This window comes from Hyperolius riggenbachi, chromosome 9 (genome assembly GCF_040937935.1).
Source record: "Hyperolius riggenbachi isolate aHypRig1 chromosome 9, aHypRig1.pri, whole genome shotgun sequence".
Classification (NCBI taxonomy): Eukaryota; Metazoa; Chordata; class Amphibia; order Anura; family Hyperoliidae; genus Hyperolius; species Hyperolius riggenbachi.
Genome location: NC_090654.1, coordinates 88,515,892 through 88,536,398, shown reverse-complemented (window position 1 = coordinate 88,536,398; position 20,507 = coordinate 88,515,892). Strand labels below are relative to the sequence as shown.

General features: G+C 47.2%; 1 protein-coding gene across 8 annotated transcripts in view; it reads left to right on the top strand.

The window, feature by feature from the left end:
* LOC137532545 (inter-alpha-trypsin inhibitor heavy chain H4-like) overlaps positions 1-20,507 on the top strand; it is a 250,307-nt gene that overhangs the window by 118,920 nt on the left and 110,880 nt on the right. For all 8 annotated transcript variants that reach the window (XM_068253163.1, XM_068253162.1, XM_068253164.1 and 5 more), the window contains one exon: positions 8,871-8,912. In XM_068253163.1, coding sequence (XP_068109264.1) covers positions 8,871-8,912 — 42 coding nt within the window. The remainder of the gene's footprint in view (positions 1-8,870; positions 8,913-20,507) is intronic.

Here is a 20,507-nt window from a genome sequence, read left to right as displayed (position 1 = left end):
GCTGAAACATGTCGGATTGCTGGTGGGGGGTTTCTTTATAGCACTTTAGCAATCTTAGTAAGGAATAGGTTGATCACATGTATGTTTACAAATGATTAATATCTGATCATTGATTTTGTAACCTACCTCAGTTAGGTCAATTAGGCATATGAATTTATTTTAATTATATTGATAAAAGTTATATTTTATAACGTACACACTCCAGATAGGAATTATTCTTGTGTTTTCTACTTATTCTTGTGTCAGGGTCAAAGCCGGCACTTCTACTATCCAAGAGTACCTTGGTAAAAACTGTGTCCACCTTAGTGATGGGTGAATATGCCTGTTTTACTTGAATTACATTTTTTCATGAAAATCGTCCTATTTTCATGAAGATGGGACTCTTAATGTGAACATACTGAATTTTCACAAAAACAACACTGTTCTTAAAAATACCTCAAAATCAATAGACCACGAGGGAAATGTGTTTTCACAAAAACTGTGCATATTTGCAGAAATGTTATTTGTTCTATACTTTGGATTTTTTTTTTTGCTAATTTTGTAGGCTTCTTCCTGATTCATTACTGCTTATGTTAGGCCAGTAGCTCTGGGTATGACATGTTCTTCCTCCTTTAGGCTCGGTGCACACTAATCAGATTTCTTTCATGCACAGTTTAGGTGGCCATACATCAGAAGATTATGGGCAGATTCGACCAAGAGACAAATTTATCTTTAATTGAATCTGATTAGAGATAAATTTGTCACTTGGTCGATTCTGCCCATACACTACAGGCCTGTTCCCGTCCGATTTCAGCATGAAATCATCAGGGAATTAGCTGAGCCCGCAGCATCTGTCCCGCCGCTGGCCCCAAAATGTATACATTTATGTAGCGTGTGCATTTACACATTACCTGACCTGCAGCAGCTTCCGCATGGTGTCTGTCCAGGTAACTCGCCGGGTAACATCTGCATACACGCTGGTGGCGCATAGCATCTGACATCAGAGGCTATGCGCCGCAAACCCGGTGAGATGTACGGAAACCGCGTGGAGGCTGACACCGGACAGGTAATGTGTAAATGCACTACACACTGCATACATTTATACATTGCGGCGGAAGTGGTGGGGGGTTCATTGTCTCGTTGCTCGTTTGCAAATCGACCGCTGTACCGCCGCACACACAACCAACTAACTTCGGCACGACATCTTGCAGCATGTGCGATCGACCGTTGCTGCCAATTTCCGTACCGAAATTGGTCACTTTCTCGGTCAGGCATGCACTTGGCAGCATTAATTTTAATCCAATTTGATTATAATAATCAAATTGGACGGTCAATTGGTTTATTGATCGGCGAATGTATGGTCACCTTAAAGAGAATCTGTATTGTTAAAATCGCACAAAAGTAAACATACCAGTGTGTTAGGGGACATCTCCTATTACCCTCTGACACAATTTCTCCGCTCCCCGCCGCATTAAAAGTAGTCAAAAACCGTTTTAAAAAGTTTGTTTATAAACAAACAAAATGGCCACCAGAACAGGAAGTAGATTGATGTACAGTATGCCCACACATAGAAAATACATCCATACACAAGCAGGCTGTATACAGCTTTCCTTTTTTTTTTGTTATACTTGTTTTTATTTTGAAAAATAATGAGTTCTCACAAGTCATATAACAGTAGTGTCAAGTAGAACAATCAAACATGTGGTTATAGAGAGAATACAGATAGGTAAATACTCATAGCATACAGTATATGAAAAATAAAGTGTAATCTAGAACAGAACAATAACCGGTAGCTTTCTTGGGGAATCTCCAATTTAGTTTAGAATTGAGGGCGAGTCCATTCTCAGTGAGATAAATTCAGACAAGTCCAAGGTAGAGAGCTGGGGGTTTTGGAGGGAGAAATGTCCATGAGTTTCCAGTTATGCGTTCTTGGAGTACCTGCTGAAAAGGAGGGAAGGGGGGAGGGGAGCCCCCTGTAGAACGGTGGGGAGAGAGAAGAGAAGGGGGGGAGGGCATACGCAGAAAAAGAGAAAAGAAAGTATGGAAGAATAGGTTAGACAGGAGAGTAGAAGGGGATAAAGATATCTCCTAAGTAGAAGATTATAGGTGTAGGACCACATCGATACTTCTCTGGACCATGTTGAGTGTTAAAAGGGCAATCTGACATTATGACACCAAGGGCCTGGGATGGCATGAGGTTAGGGAAGGGGGTGGTGATGTCCAATATAGGGGGAACAATTGTGTGGTGAGGGATAAGAGGGCATAGAAGAGGTATTCTGTGGCCTTTCAGGGGGGGTGATAAGTAGGTGAAGCGTATGGCCAAGCGTCCCATATTCTATGAAAGTTTAACTCAGTATCTCTAAGGGAGGCTGTAAGTTGTTCCATATTTTTGGTCCAGTCTGTTTTATGTATGACCTCTGAGATATCTGGGGGGGCTATTTTTTTCCAGTTAGAGGCTATGGCTAGTCTAGCAGCAGTTAGGATGTGGGTGATGAGGCGGTTAGTGTACTTATTAGTTTTTTTCAAAGGTCTACCCAAAATCATAAAAAGGGGGTCAAGAGGTACCCTAAGATCTGTTGTTGATTTGATAAGGTCCTGAACTTTGGACCAAAAAGGAACTATTAATGGACAGGACCAGAAAATGTGGTCTAAAGTTCCTTTATTATTACAGCCTCTCCAACAGAGGTCTGATGAGCCCGGATAGATCTTTGCTAGTTTATCAGGTGTAAGATACCAGTGAAAAATAATCTTATATATGTTTTCTCGGATTTGGATACATTGTGAAGAGTGCTTGGCATTGTTCCATATTTCCGACCAATCTTCCAATGTGATAGGGGATGGTATTATGTTTGCCCATTTGTGCATATAGGGGTGGTTTGGGGTCCGTGTTCCGGATCTTGTATGTAGAATGGCATAGATTTGGGATATCAGACCCTTTTGGTGTCCAGTTTGGCTACAGATCCTCTCAAATTGAGATTTTGTGTGGCTTGAGTTTTTTAGTAGAGATTGTAGAAAATGGGAAATTTGATTGTATTGCATAGTCGTTTGGGGCGTAAAGGGAATCTTTTCTTCCAGATGTGATTTATGATGTACCTTCCCTGTGAGGGGGTTGAGCCAGTCATTAAGGTTGAAGTATCCCAAACCGTACCATTTAGTCATAAAAGGTCTGGAGAGACCAGGGGGAAAATGAGGATTTCCCAAAATTGGGCAGAGAGGGGAGGGTGATGACCTCAACTTGGCAATATGGACAGAGGATTTCCAGATTTGTAGAGTAAATTTGATTGTGGGGAGTAAGTTTTGATCATTGATTTTTGGAGAGGGGTGAGTCCATAAGAGTGATGCAAGTGAGATAGGGAGGATGCTAGTCGCCTCTATAAGGCCCCATTTAGTAAATACTTTTAAATTGGACCATTCTGTTAGTTGCCTCAGGTGTGCTGCTTGGTAATATAACCGTAGATGGGGGACTCCTAGACCTCCCTGGTCCCTAGGCGAAAGAAGGATGGATTGTAGGACCCTCGGGGATCTGTGATTCCAGATAAATTTAGAGAAAGCTGATTGTAGGGCGGACAGTTGTGAGGTGGGTACTAGAACAGGGAGAGTCTCGAATAAATATAGGAGACGGGGGAGGATATTCATCTTAAGGGCATATATGCGACCTAACCAAGAGATCTTATAAGCTGTCCATTTGTGCAGATCTTGTAGTATTTTTTGGATTAGGGAGGGAAAATTAGACGTGTAGAGTGACTTATATGAGGGGGTGAGGTAGACTCCTAGATACTTTAAAGAGCGGGTTTGCCATTTGTAGGGGAAAAAAGATTGTAGGGAAGCAAGGAGTTGAGGGGGAATTTTAATGGGGAGAGCCTCGGTTTTATCTTGGTTGAGTTTAAATCCTGAGAGGGATTCAAAATTTTTTAGTGTGTCATGTAAGGCCGGGAGAGTTGTAAGTGGGCTAGAAAGTGTTAGGAGTATGTCATCAGCGAACAGTGAGATCTTGTATTCACGTTTATCGAGGGAGATTCCTTTAATGTTAGTATTTTTTCTAATGGCTGTGGCTAATGGCTCTATGCTTAGGGCAAATAGGAGAGGGGATAATGGGCAACCCTGCCTAGTGCCATTGTGGATTTGGAATGAGGAAAGAGGGGCGAAGGGAAGTTTTATTGAAGCTGAAGGGAATGAATAAATAAATTTTATCATGGAGAGGAAAGGACCTGAGAAACCCTGGTGATTCAGAACATGAAATAGAAAAGGCCAATAAAGCCTGTCAAAAGCTTTCTCTGCATCCATACTAAGGAGCACAGAGGGGAGGTTTGATCTGTTCATTATAGATATGAGGTTTATAGCTCGACGAGTGTTATCTCCTGCTTGTCTCCCCATGATAAAACCCACTTGGTCGTTATCAATTATTCTAGTGAGGATAGGGTTGAGCCGATTGGCTAGAGTTTTCGTGATTATCTTAAGGTCGGAGTTAAGAAGGGAGATGGGGCGGTAGCTTTGTGGTAGGTGGGGATCCTTTCCTTCCTTTGCTATAACTGTAAGAAGTGAGGAAAGTATAGAATTAGGGGGTGAGTCCCCATTCATAATTTTATTAGCTAGAGATACAAGGTGTGGGACAAGGATGGAGCTGAAGTTTTTATAGTATGAGTAAGGGAGGCCATCAGGACCTGGGGACTTAGAGGAGGGAAGGGTTTTGAGTACTTCTATAATCTCATCTATGGTTATAGGAGAGTTGAGAGCAGATCGTTCCTGATCTGTGAGTTTCGGGAGGTCAAGTGGGGTCAGGAATGATAGGACTTTTAAGTCATATTCGGGTGAGGAAGAGGGGTCTGGGAGGTTATATAATTGTTCGTAGAAGGATGTAAAGATTTGAGCAATCTTTGAGGGGTCATGATGCAGGGTGCCTTGGGGGTCTTTTAAAGAATGGACAGATTGGTAGGAGCTCCTGGGATTTAGTTTGCGGGCTAGGATAGTGTGAGGTTTGTTCCCTCTTTCAAAAAATAGTTGCCTCGTCCACTTTAAACTTTTTTCTAATTGAGAGGTCTGGAGGGATTTAATATCTAATTTAATTCGTTGGATGTTGGAAAAGTGGGTTTGGGTGGGAGAGCTTTTATAAGTGGAGAAGGCCTTAGTCAGGGAAGAGTTGAGCTGAGCCAGCTTCTGAGAAGAGAAACGTTTGCGTTTAGAGCTCTCGGCAATGAAGAAACCTCTTATAAAGGCTTTATGGGATTCCCAAAGCAAGCCGAAAGAGGATACTGAATCCAGGTTTGTGGAAAAGAAGTGTTGGAGTTCGTCTGCACATTTGGATAGTAATGTTTTGTCTCTAAAAAGCGACTCATTTAGCCTCCAATGTAAGGGCTTGTGAGGTGTAGAAAGCCAGTCTAATTCGATAGTGACAGCATGGTGATCAGACCAGGCCATTGGTATAATATTAGAGGAAATGAGGATGGGAAGAACTGGGGTATTGGCAAAAAAGTAGTCGATCCTAGAATGTGATGCGTGTGGAGGGGAGAAAAAGGTGTATTCTACAATAGTAGGATTAGCTATTCGCCATAGATCAAAGAGTTTGTATTTCCTGAGGAGAATTCTAAATTTGCGTGAGTTTCTATCATGAGAGGCTTGGGAGGAGGGGGTGTGGGAGACACTTCTGTCCTTTGAGGATGAGAAAGCCAAGTTGAAGTCACCACCCAAGAGAAGGGTGCCTTTTAGTACCTTAAAAAGTTTGACAAAAAATGTAGTGAGGAAAGTGATTTGCTGTGAGTTAGGTACATATACATTGGCCAATGTGACTGGCTTTCCCGCTAGGGACCCGACCAAAATCAGAAAGTGACCTCGTGGGTCGCTTATAGTCTTGTCAATCTGAAGCGGGAGGTCTTTCTGGCACAAAATAGCAAGACCAGCACGTTTTTTAGGTCCTGATGCTAAGTGTGCAGTTGGATAATGTTTGTTTGTGAGTCGTATGGAGTCACTAGAAGTTAGGTGGGTCTCCTGCAGGAAAGCCAGGTCTACATTAAGTTTTCTAAGATCTCGTAGTAAGGATGACCTTTTTTGCGGTATATTCAGGCCCTTGGTGTTTAGTGTACAGAAATTAATCATTGGTCATAGTATAGATGTATGTGTAGATTAGGTCCGAGAGTATTCAATGCGGTCTAGAGGGGGAAAGTAGGAGTACAGGTGAGGAGAGAATGAGAATCCATAAGGCATAAGTTATATGAGACAGCGGTTGATAAACATTTTTAAAGAAACAGCCACTGTAAAATATGTGGCACAGTGATGTGGCAACTGTAACAAGTTGCAGAGATAAGAACTGCCAAAAAAGACACAAACCCAGAAAAAATCTATGGGAGAGTGTGGCAGCTCTCCTGAGGTACATGCGGGTGAGCCAAGAGGGTCGCCCAGATCTCCTCTGCTATATAGCCAAAAACAGATAAAAGGGTCATATATTAAGCATTGCCAGTAACAATAACAATTACAATTAGGCACAGATGGTAAATATCATTGAAAATTAAAATAACAAACTAGAACAGGTTGGGAGGGAATACAAGAAATAAGGGATAAACATAATGAAGGTGATATCTACGTCTGGACATGGTGTGTGTCCGGATCAGGAAAAAACCATGACAGGATTCTGCTAATCAAGTGGGAAGAGCTTCCATGTCTTCAGAGGCCTCCGGATAGGTGAGACTGCGGAGAGAGCCTCTGGATCTGTCATTCATGTGACGAATCTTTCTTGGTGGCGATGTCGGGGACAGGGTAAGATCTTGTTGTAGGTTGGGTGGATGAGGGAGGCGGAGGCCTAGTTGCTTAAGGAACATGGGTGCATCATCCAGGTCTGAGACTGAGAAGCGCGCGCCATTTCTGCTGACCATTAAGCGAAAGGGGAATCCCCATTGGTATTGGATCCTAGCATCCCTCAGAAGTTGGGTGATCGGTCTGAAAGCTCTTCTCTTGGTCAGTGTGATAAGGGAGAGGTCATTATATATGGAAAGTTCATCGCCTTTGAAGGAGATTGTGGATGTATTACGGATGGCTCTTAGGAGTGCTTCCTTAGCTTCATAATAGTGCATCCTAATTATAACATCTTTAGGGCGCTGGGCTGTGGGTCTCCTCTCACCTAGTGAACGGTGTGCTCTGTCCATCCTCCACATTTCGTCGTGGAGGTCAGGGACGATTGATTTGTATAATTCTAGGAGGTGCATGGAAAGTTTTTCAGGTGTCACAGACATGGACATACCTTTAATGCGGATATTTTGCCGCCTCTCTCTGTTCTCAAAGTCCTCCTGTGTAGATCTTATTGCTTTGAGGTCAGATTGGATTAAGCGTTGCTCATCCTCCATGTCCTGCTGTTTAAGGGACATAGCATCCATTTTAACCTCCAGGGAGGTGGTGCGATCTGCTAGTGTAATTATGTCCCCCTTAAGGTCCTTCACCGCTGCAAGGATTACCTGTTGGAGCGATTCCTGTAGGGCTCTATAATGTCTCTCTAAAGCCATCTCCAGTGTTGCTGAGGTGAGTGGGGTAAGGTCTGGAGAGGCAGAGCTTTCCTCAGTGAGGTGCGCAGCTTGTTGCGGAGGAGAGGAGGACTGTGCAGCGGCGGATTCCGGAGCGTGGCCAGCGCCATCTTGGGAGGGCGGAGGGCGGAGAAAACGGTCCATGGAGCCGGTTTGCGGGGGAGCTTTAGGGTTGTTTTTTGCGGACATCTGTGCCTGTGTGTGTCCTGGAGCTGGACCCGTGTTGGCCGCGTTACTGGAGCGGAGCGGCGGCTACGTGCGGCCTGTAGTAGCAGAGGCGTGGGCTGGAGCTCGGAGCCTAAGCGGCCATCTTGAAATCGCCGCGCATGCGCCTCTCGTGTATACAGCTTTCCTTTTGAATCTCAAAAGATCATTTGTGTGTTTACCTTCTGTCCCCTTCTTCTCTCATGCACTGAACATTACAGGCTTCCTGCAGACAGCTCTGCATGTGCCTGTGTTTGTAATTCCTCAGTATGTGTCAGCCAGCTACTTTCACAGCCTAACAGAGGAGGATTTTTATCCAGCCCTCTTCTATCACTGATAAGATAGCAGAGAAGCTGCTGGCTTATGTAAATAAAACACACACTGGAGTGTGCATAGAGGAACAGACCCGCACGGAAGAGTTGGCAGCCTTCCAGACACAGGCCGACAAGTCTAACAAGGGAAAGATACATTGATTTATTACAGAGACCGTGATAGTACAAAGTGCTGCAGTGAGCCAGAACAGATTAGAATAGGTTTAGGAACTTGTAGGATGGTAGAAAAAACGTTGTAATTTTTGTTACAGAGTCACTTTAATAGTGGATGCGCTTTCATCATCCACCGCACGAACCTCTAGCCACAGTGTCTCCATTGTTTCCAGTGTTTCGGACAGGGCATACATAGCATTGCTGTGTATGATATGTCTGACTCTCTGCAGGTCTTCAATATTATTGTACGCTGCACAAGAGAGCGTTGTGCTCACCGCAACATAGGAGCCTTGAACATATCTGTCTGTCTGCTGCTTCCCAATGCGGTAGACAGAACGTTTTAGATGCAAGTGTGAACTGAGCCTCATGCTTTATCTTGACCATATAGTTGTTAGACAATCTCTAAAAGTACTAATTCTGCGTGTCTGGAAAAGATACGCTTTAAGATTTATTTTTATTTTTTTGGGGAGGGGGGAGTTAAGTTATTTATATGATAGGGATTATTTTGTGAGCCCCTTCGATGGACAGTTAGTCACAAGACTATATACTCTGTACAGCGCTGCAGAAGATGTTGGCGCTATATAAAAACTAAATAATAATTATTGCATCTAGAGTGTCTGATATACACAACTGACAACACAAATTGTATTGAATGCCTCTGCTGAACTGATCAGCTGAATATTTATCTCTCTCCCAGAAATACCACATCCTGAGACAACTACTGCAACAGCTCCACGATGTAAGTTGGCATTTTCCTTATTTTCAGTGAAGAATAATATTACTCTGCAAACTTATTCTCCCTGTATTCTAAAATTGACCTATGTAGAGACCAAGGGCTCGATTCATAAAGCGTGCACGTGTTAAAGCTTTTCACATGCAAACGCGTGCGTAAACCATTGTTCGCGCGTGTTGTGCATGGAAAGTTTAGCGATCGCGTGAAAATTTTTATCGCACGTTCGGTGTTGCGTTCACGTGATAAGCACACTTTTCGGATAAGCACACTAAGTACGGCGCTTCGCGCATTAAGCAGATAGAGCGGGGGACAGAAGGGCGACTAAACCATTTTCACCTAAGCACCCCTTTAAACCAAAACGTTTTAAAAAATATCATGACAGAATGACATTGCAAACTTAAAAAAATTAACAAAATAAAAAACATAAGGGACCCACACAAATCAACAACAATCGCAAACAATTTTGAAGCAGGTGGTGATAAGCAAAGCTTTTAAAGGCAAAAAACAGCTGATAAATGTTAAGGAGCAATCATTATTATAAACACATGCATCATTGCATTTAGCATGCGCAATAGTGTGTGCGCAAAGTTCTAGGTGCAGCCAGGTATAGGTAGTCAGGATAAGTGTAGTCAGGAATAGGTATAGCCAGGAATAGGTAGTCAGGAATAGGTGTAGTCAGGGATAGGTATATCCAGAAATAGGTATAGCCAGAAAAAGGTATAGGCAGAAATACGTAGTAGCCTGACTCCAACCCCGCTCCCCCCCCCCCCCCCTTGTTTACCTAATCTGCTGACTGCCGCCTGGTCTCCTCTTCCTGTAGGATCCCCCTCCTTCCCGGCGGCTGTTCACACCGCATAACAGCGGTGGCATGCAAGCAGCCGACAGCGAGGAAATGCTCAGTAACAATGCTGCTGTTATACAGGAAGTGATGTTTACTTCCTGTATAACAGCCGCTCTGTTATTGGGCATTGCCTAGCTGCCGGCAGTTTGCGTGTCACCGCTGATATGCGGTTTGAACAGCAGCCAGGGAGGAGGGGGCCTTCAGAAGGAGGGGACCAATGGACCAGTTGGTGGGTGGGGAGGAGCCGCCAGCAGCAGAGCGAAGCCCCCCTTTCGGTGATGCCCCAAGCGGGGGCGTGTCTTGCTTGTACGATGGCAGCGCCCTGGTTAATTGAATGCTTGTTTCCTGAATTATAGCCAAGTTCGATGCATTGTCACCATCCTTGTGGCATGAGCTCCTTGTTCAGATCTGTCGGTTGCATCGGACCTGTCATAATAGACATTGCTATTATAACATGTCCAAAGTCCGTCTGGTGTCTGTAAATATCATGCAGGGCAGAAGTTTGTGAACAGACACATCAGAAAAGGTCTGAACAGATCCGATGCTTAAAGTGAACCTTAAAGCCGAAAAAAAAATGAGTTTTTCTCACCCGGGGCTTCCCTCAGCCCCCTGCAGCTGATCAGTGCCCTCGCCATGTCCCTCCGATCCTCCTGTCCCCACCGGCGGCTACTTCCGGTTTCACTGTCACCGGCCGTCAGGCTGGAAACGCGAGTGATTCTTCGCGTTCCCAGCCACAATATCTCCCCTATGCTGCTATTGCGGCCTTCCTTGCCACAATAGCAGTATAGGGGGTGATCTTGTGGCTGGGAACGTGAAGAATCACTTGCATTCCCAGCCTAACGGCCGGTGACGGCGAAACCGGAAGTAGCCGCCGGCGGGGACAGGAGGATTGGAGGGACACGGCAAGGGCACCGATCAGCTGCAGGGGGCTGAGGGAAGCCCCGGGTGAGTAAAACTTATTTTTTTTTTCGGCTTAAGTGTCACTTTAACATAGGATCCACCGACATGTCTGTTACTCCATTATGGTGCATTCCCTGAAGCACAGCTATTCAGCTGTCATGTAAAGTAACTTGCGTAACTTTGTATCATGATCGTGATAGTAGAGCTCTGAATATTTATTTTCTTTTTTTTTCAAACTCAGCAGCTGAAAAAGACAGTTCCCGATAGGTACAGGCTAAGCTTTATCGGTTATGTCATTGATTGCCAGGGTCAGACTGGGACACTGAGGGCCCTCCAGAGAGTTTCAGCCTAGGGCCCACTTAGACTATGGTAGAGATTAGATTGTGAGGTCCTCTCAGGATAGTCAGCAACATGAATATGTAGGGATGGTTCAAGGAATTTTTTTTAGGGCTGGTGCACACCAGAGCGGTTCATGAGCATTTTTAAAAATGCTAGCTGTTTGAAAACTGCTTGGGTAACCAGAGCGGTTCGTTTTTTCCACAAACGCAAACTCGGGGGCTGCAGCAAAGGGGGTCAACTAAGTATTATTAGGACGTACCTAATAAAGCGGACAACAAAAATGTACATCTTTTGTCAATGTGTGTGTTTTTGCTCATACATTAGTCTACTATTTAGTAATCATAAATCCCTGAAATGGCACATGCTAGAAAAATAACCTCAAAATACTAAATACAGCAATCATTATTGGCAAATAATAAATGCTGTGCTTTCTGCTTGTCCTAGGGAGAAGGCCACTGGGGCTAGTGGATGAAGGGAGAAGGTCACTGGGGCTTGTAGGGGAGGCAGAAGGTCACTGGGGCTAGTGGAGGAAGGGTGAAGGTCACTGGTGCTTGTGGTGTGAGGCAGAAGGTCACTGGAGCGAGTGGAGGAAGGGAGAAGGTCACTGGTGCTACTGCAGGGAGGAAGAAGGTGACTAGAGCTAGTGGGGAGAGGGAGAAGATCACTGGGGCTAGAGGGGGAACAGAGAATGCCATTGGGGCTAGTGGGGGCAGAGAGAAGGTCATTAGGGTTAGTAGGGGAGGGGAAAGGTTATTGGCGCTAGTGGGGGTAGAGTGAAGGTTACTGGGGCTATTAAGCAGAGGGAGAAGGTCACTGGAGCTAGTGGGGGAAGGGGAAGGTTATTAGGGCTATTAAGAGGAGGGAGAAGGTCGCAGGGGTATCTGGGGGGAGAGGTGACTTGGGTTAGTGGTGGAAGGTAGAAGGTCACTGGTACTAGTGAGGGGAGAAAGAAGGTCACGAGAGCAAGTGAGAAGGTCTCTGATGCTAATGTTGGAGGTAGAAGGTCACAGGGGCTAGTGGGGGAGGGGAAAGCTAGTGGAGAGAGGAAGACGGTCACTGGAGCTAGGGGGGGGGGGGGGGGGGGGGCAGGGAGAAAATCACTGGGGCTAGTAGTGAGAGAGAGAAGGTCACTGGAGCTAGTGGGGGCAGGAAGAAGGTCACTGGGGCTAGTAGGGAGAAAGAGAAGGTCACTGGAGCTAGAGGGGGCATGGAGAAGGTCACTGGTGCTCAGGGGCGGACTGACCATTAGGGCACTCAGGCACGGACCGAGGGCCCGTGGTCAGGGGGGGGGGGGCCCGCCAGACAACCCTGGGCAGGAGGGGAAGCAGCCAGTGAAAGGGAGCTATGGGAACAGCGGGGAAGGGGGGAGGTTCCCCCCCCCCTTTGCCTCACTTTGGGGCCCCCCTTTCTTGCTGTCCCCTCCGGAATACTGACGTGTTGCACTGTCATACAGCGGCTGACAGCGGGCGGAGACTTACCGCTGTTACAGCCGGCTGAGGGAGCTGTGATCTGTGCGCCGCAAGTCTGGTCTTGAGTAGACCAGACTTGCGGCGCACAGATCACAGCTCCCTCCGGTGGCTGGACAGCGGTAAGTCTCCGCCCGCTGTCAGCCGCTGTACGACAGTGCGACACTTCAGTATTCCGGAGGGGACAGCCAGGAAGGGGGGCCCCAAGGTGAGGGAAGGGGGGGGGAAACTTCCCCCCTTCCCCACGCTCTGCACACCGCTCCCTTTCACTGGCTGCCTCCTCTCCTGGGGACACTTGGCTAAATATACTAGGGACACCTATACACCTAACTACATATACTGGGGACACTTATACACCTGGCTATACTGGGGGCAGCTATACACCTGGCTACATGTACTGGGGACACCTATACACCTGGCTATACTGGGGGCAGCTATACACCTGGCTACATGTACTGGGGACACCTATACACCTGGCTATACTGGGGGCAGCTATACACCTGGCTACATATAGTGGGGACACCTATACACCTGGCTATACTGGGGGCAGCTATACACCTGGCTACATATACTGGGGACACCTATACACCTGGCTATACTGGGGGCAGCTATACACCTGGCTACATATACTGGGGACACCTATACACCTGGCTATACTGGGGGCAGCTATACACCTGACTACATATACTGGGGACACCTATACACCTAACTACATATACTGGGGACACCTATACACCTGGCTATACTGGGGGCAGCTATACACCTGGCTATACTGGGGGTAAGCTATACACCTAGCTACCTATACTGGGGACACCTATACACCTGGCTACATATACTGGGGACACCTATACACCTGGATATACTGTGGATATACTGGGGGCAGCTATACACCTGGCTACATATACTGGGGACACCTATACACCTGGCTATACTGGGGGCAGCTATACACCTGGCTACATATACTGGGGACACCTATACACCTAACTACATATACTGGGGACACCTATACACCTGGCTATACTGGGGGCAGCTGTACACCTGGCTATACTGGGGGCAGCTATACACCTGGCTACATATACTGGGGACACCTATACACCTGGCTACATATACTGGGGACACCTATACACCTGGCTATACTGGGGTAAGCTATACACCTGGCTACATATACTGGGGACACCTAACTACATATACTGGGGACACCTATTCACCTGGCTATCCTGGGGGCAGCTATACACCCACCTGGCTATACTGGGGGCAGCTATACACCTTGCTACATATACTGGGGACACCTATACACCTGGCTACATATACTGGGGGCACCTATACACCTGGCTATACTGGGGGCAGCTATACACCTGGCTACATATACTGGGGACACCTATACACCTAACTACATATACTGGGGACACCTATACACCTGGCTATACTGGGGGCAGCTATACACCTGGCTATACTGGGGGCAGCTATACACCTAGCTACATATACTGGGGACACCTATACACCTGGCTACATATACTGGGGACACCTATACACCTGGATATACTGTGGATATACTGGGGGCAGCTATACACCTGGCTACATATACTGGGGACACCTATACACCTAAATACATATACTGGGGACACCTATACACCTGGCTATACTGGGGGCAGCTATACACCTGGCTATACTGGGGGCAGCTATACACCTGGCTACATATACTGGGGACACCTATACACCTGGCTACATATACTGGGGACACCTATACACCTGGCTATACTGGGGGCAGCTATACACCTGGCTACATATAGTGGGGACACCTAACTACATATACTGGGGACACCTATACACCTGGCTATCCTGGGGGCAGCTATACACCCACCTGGCTATACTGGGGGCAGCTATACACCTGGCTACATATAGTGGGGACACCTATACACCTAACTACATATACTGGGGACACCTATACACCTGGCTATACTGGGGGCAGCTATACACCTGGCTATACTGGGGGCAGCTATACACCTAGCTACATATACTGGGGACACCTATACACCTGGCTACATATACTGGGGACACCTATACACCTGGATATACTGTGGATATACTGGGGGCAGCTATACACCTGGCTACATATACTGGGGACACCTATACACCTGGCTATAATGGGGGCAGCTATACACCTGGCTACATATACTGGGGACACCTATACACCTAACTACATATACTGGGGACACCTATACACCTGGCTATACTGGGGGCAGCTATACACCTGGCTATACTGGGGGCAGCTATACACCTGGCTACATATACTGGGGACACCTATACACCTGGCTACATATACTGGGGACACCTATACACCTGGCTATACTGGGGGCAGCTATACACCTGGCTACATATAGTGGGGACACCTAACTACATATACTGGGGACACCTATACACCTGGCTATCCTGGGGGCAGCTCTACACCCACCTGGCTATACTGGGGGCAGCTATACACCTGGCTACATATACTGGGGATACCTATACACCTGGCTACATATACTGGGGACACCTATACACCTGGCTATACTGGGGGCAGCTATACACCTGGCTACATATACTGGGGACACCTAACTACATATACTGGGGACACCTATACACCTGGCTATCCTGGGGGCAGCTATACACCCACCTGGCTATACTGGGGGCACCTATACACCTGGCTACATATATTGGGGACACCTATACACTTGGCTACATATACTGGGGACACCTATACACCTGGCTATACTGGGGGCAGCTATACACCTGGCTACATATACTGGGGACATCTATACACCTGGCTATACTGGGGGCAGCTATACACCTGGCTACATATACTGGGGACACCTATACACCTGGCTATACTGGGGGCAGCTATACACCTGGCTACATATACTGGGGATACCTATACACCTGGCTATACTGGGGGCAGCTATACACCTGGCTACATATACTGGGGACACCTATACACCTAGCTACATATACTGGGGACACCTATACACCTGGCTACAAATACCGGGGACACCTACAAACCTGGCTACATATACTGGGGACACCTATAGACCTGGCTACATATATTGGGGACACCTTTTGACCTGGTTACCTATACTGGGGACACCTATTTTCTGGGAACTGTTGCAAGATTAACTATTTTGGGGAACTGCTGCTGCCAGATTAAGTGTATTTTGCGAAACAGCTGCCAGATGATGTGTATTTTTGGGGAACCGCTGCCAGATTGTGTATAATGGGGGGACCGCTGCTTCCAGATTATGTGTATTTTGGGGAACCACTGCTGCCAGATTACATGTATTTTGGGTGATCCGCTGCCAGATCACGCATATTTTGGGGAGCCGCTGCTAAATTATGTGTATTTGGGGAACCACTGCTGCCAGATTACGTCTATTTTGGGGGAACGACTGCCATATTATCGGTATTTTGGAGAAAACTCTGCCAAATTGCATGGATTTTTGGCGAAATGCTGTCAGATTACATGTATTTTGGGGGGAAACACTATGGCAGAGTTCAAACTTCCCCGGCAGACCTTTTACACCACTGCTAAGGTCATGTATATTTTGCCCTACCCATGACCACGCCCACAGTATGTTGCATGACCACACCCATTTTTCGGCGTGCCTCGCTACGCACGGCGCAGGGGTTTTTATCATTATAAAATATCTGTTGTCAGTAAATTATTATATCTTAGCCTGTAAAAAAAGAACGTGAAAGGTGGGAAACACTGGTATGGGGGGCCCCATAATCTCCTATTGCCCGGGGGCCCCCATGAGTTGTCAGCCCGCCCCTGCTGGTGCTAGTAGGGGAGAGAGAAGGTCACTAGAGCTATTGGGGAGAGGGAGAAGCTCCCTGGAGATAGTGGGGAAAGGGAGAAGGTCACTGGGGCTAGAGGTAGAAAAGAGAACGTCATTGGGGCTAGTGGGGGCAGAGAGAAGGTCATTGGTGGGGTGGGAAAAGGTTATTGGCGCTAGTGGGGGTAGAGTGAAGGTTACTGGGGATATTAAGCAGAGGGAGAAGGTCACTGGAGCTAGTGGGGGAAGGTCACTAGGGCTAGTAAGGGGAGGGTGAGGGTCGCAGGGGTATTTGGGGGGAGAGGTGACTTGGGTTAGTGGTGGCAGGTAGAAGGTCGCTGGTACTAGTGAGGGGAGAAAGAACGTCACGAGAGCTAGTGAGAAGGTCTCTGATGCTAATGTTGGAGCGAGAAGGTCACAGGGGCTAGTGGGGGACGGGAAAGCTAGTGGAGAGAGGAAGAGGGTCACTGGACCTTGTGGGGGAAGGAAGAAGGTCACTGGGGCGAGTAGAGAGAGAGAGGTCACTGGAGCTAGTGGGGGCAGGTAGAAGGTCACTGGGGCTAGTCGGGAGAGAGAGAAGGTCACTGGAGCTAGAGGGGGCATAGAGAAGGTAGTGACCTTCTCCCTGCCCCCTCTAGCTCCAGTGACCTTCTCCCTGGGTAGGGGAGGGAGAAGGTCACTGGAGTTAGTGGGGGCAGGGAGAAGGTCACTGGGGCTAGTAGGGGAGAGAGAAGGTCACTGGAGCTATTGGGGAGAGAGAAAAGCTCACTGGAGATAGTGGGGGAAGGGAGAAGGTCACTGGGTCTAGTAGGGGGAGGTAGAAGGTCACTGGGGCTAGTGGGGGAAGGAGATGGTCACCGGGTCTAGTGGGGGGAGACTGAAGGTCGCTGGTGCTAGTGGGGAGAGCAAAAATAGATTACAATGTAATGGGGCCATCTTAATCCATCTCTGAGAGCAGAGATGGTTTAAGATGCCATGGGTGCTAGTGGGGAGAGTACAGATGGATTAAGGTAGTAGATTGGGCCCTCGCTTGTGGTCCTTTTGGGAATCTGAAATGAAGAGACATCCACTAAGCCTCAGACACATGGCTAGGTTGCCTGGTGGATGATCCTGCTTGGGGGAGGATAAGGTCGCTGGAGCTAGTGGGGGGACGAAGAAGGTCACGGGCTAGTGGGGGCAGGGAGAAGGTCACGGGGACTAGTGGGGGGAGGAAAAAGGTTGCTGATGTTAGTGGAGAGAGGGAGAAGGTCGCTGATGCTAGTGGGAGGAGAGAGAAAAACACTGGTGCTAGTGAGGGGAGTAAGAAGGCCATGGGGCTAGTGGGGAGAGGGAAAAGGTTGCTGGTAATAGTGGGGAACAGATAAGGTCACCGGTAATAGTGGGGAGAGGGAGAAGGTTTCTGGTGCTAGTGGAGAGAGGGAGATGGCTTCTGGGGTTAGTGGAGGGAGGAAGAAGGCCACAGGGCTAAAGTGGAAAGGGATAAGGTCACTAGAGCTAGTGGGGGAGGAAGAAGGTCACAGGGCTAGTGGGAGGAAGGGAGAAGATAGCTGGTGCTAGTGGGGGGGGGGGGGGGGAAGGGAGAAGGTCGCTGGTGCTAGTGGGGGGAGGGAGAAGGTTGCTGGTGCTAGTGGAGGGAGTAGGTAATGGGAATAAAGGGGGGAGGGAGATGGTCACTGGTGCTAGAGGTGGGAGGGAGAAGGTCACTAGTGCTAGTGGAGAGAGGGAGACTGATGCTAATGCATACTTACTGGCTACCTCCTGACATGACAGCCACTCTTCTCCTTGTTTCTGCTAGCTGCTGCCTATTCCCCTACTGCTCCAGGCAGGGGGCGGGACTTCCTCTAGGCAGGGCTTCCACCTTCTAGCCAGTAGCCACGTGCTACTAGTGTCCCAAGGCAGGAGCATTCACTAAGCTGAGGGCTTCCTTGGCAGACTCCCTCACTTTAGCGTCCCATGCGGGGGTGGGGCTACTGCAAACAGGGGGTGGGGCTACCATGATCAGGGGGTGGAGCTTATGCCAGCCAGATGTGCTGCTGCTGGATGGTCTGTGATCTCTTGGAGCAGTGAAAATGCCACATGCTGCTCACAGGCACAGCACATTTCCTTCCCCGGTCCCCACCGCATGTCAGAACAGCCTGTGGGCGGGGCTTACAAGCAGCAGCTAGGCCTACTGGGAAATCCCCCGACTTCCTGGAGGCCCAGTCCAATCCTGTTGTTTGCTACTAATTTAATTCAATTCACTATTCAATAGTTAAGCGAATACTGAGTAGATTGAGTAGTATAAGATTTTAGTAGGAAAGATTTTACATAGTATTACATATTTTTAAATGCATTTAAAGCGAATCTGAAGCCGTATTTAAAAAATAAAAAACAAAACCGATACCTAAGAAGAGGGAAGGCTCTAGTCCTATAGAGCCTTTCCGTTCCTCTCCTCATCCCCTGTTCCCCCGTTGGAGGCTTTGGGAGCTTAAGTGCTCCCTGGAACAGGTGGCTTTGCACTGCGCACAAGCGAGGGCGCTCGCGTGTACGCAGTATACCGCATCCCACCTTTAGGAGCCCGATTGCTCCTGAAGACTTCCGAGGCACACACAATGCAGAAGAGACCAGTTTCTGACTGATCAGGGGGAGCCAGCGCAGGAATGACGGGAAAAGGAGAGGAGCAGGAAGGCTCTATATGATCCAGAGCCTTCCCTCTTTTTAGGTATCTGTAAGTATCTGTTTTTTTTTATTTATTTTTTTAGCTTCAGACTCCCTTTAAAGCCTTAGGTGTTATCAGCCGTTATTTGGACTCAGTTCCCCAGTTCCTGCATTATAATAAGTCATATCATCATTTGCTACTTAAAGAGGAACTCCAGTGAAAATAATTTAATATAAAAAGGTGCTTAATTTTTACAATAATTATGTATACATGATTTAGTCAGAGTTTGCTCATTGTAAAATCTTTCCTCTCCCAGATTCACATTCTGACATGTATTACATGGTGACATTGTTACTGTGGGCAGATTATGTAGCTGTTCTGGCTTTAACAGACAGCTATAAACAGCCATTTCCTGTGTGTGTCATTGTTACATTGTGACAGTTTGCCCAGAGTACCGTACGGTACCAGAGCCTCTTGTGGGAGGGGTTTCAGCACAAAATCAGTCATACAGCGCCCCCTGATGGTTTGTTTGTGAAAATCATTATATTTTTCAGGTAAAAGTGGGTATCAGCTACTGATTGGGATAAAGTTCAATTCTTGGTCGGAGTTTCTCTTTAAAACAGAATTCACAGCAGCTATCCAATCTTTTACTGGCTTCAACTTTCCTTTGATTTCATCCATGTACCGTATTAAGATGCTTATAATATTAAAGGAGCTATATGTAAGCTTGGGATGTGGAACGGGGGAGAAAATAGTTCAGTATTGACAGGAAAGTTACATTTGCTTGTCTCAGCAACTCATACCTCTGAGGACCCTTTTACACCAGCGCTCTCTTTTGCCCTACGTTATGCTGCCCTGCCCCATCCCCACAGGGGAATTGCACACTTCATGAGAATGGAATGAGATGCATTGGACATATCCAGATCACCGCATTTCCGACGCACAGTCTGCAGTGCTTTGCTGCATGATCCATGCCTACTGACCGACGGAAATCCCAGTGAAGTACTTCCTGCCCAACAGGAAGTGTCTCACTGAGTAAGGGGCGGCACCATGCATATGACTGTGGTGCAGGGTCATAGAAAAAGGGATTTCTGTGGTGCGTGGATTCGGCAACAGGCTCCCCTGCCATGTGATCACCGCACTGCTTAGGTGTAAAAGGCGCCTGAAATCACTGACCAACTTGATGTGCAGTGTTTACCAAAATAAAGATGTCTGTAGAGATTTGTTTATTATTTGTTCATTTTGATTTTCACATAGCTGGCTTCTGATGTCTCATTTTGCTACCGAGCAGAAAAGCGTTTGGCATTGGTTCCTGTTGTCGCGTTTTGAGCCCGTGGGGGCATACGAAACCACAAACACAATGATGCTATAAGCTACAAAGCAGCATCACAGAAAATTCATTTGACAATGGTGTGTGCACAATCATCGGCAATCGACGGTTAACGCATTGCGATGAACACTGCCATTCATCTCCTTGCAGAATACGGTGGATCCCAGTGCTAAACAACATGGACATACCGTGTTTCCCCAAAAATAAGACACTGTCTTATATTAATTTTTGCTCCAAAAGATGTGCTAGGGCTTATTTTCAGAGGATGTCTTATTTTTTGG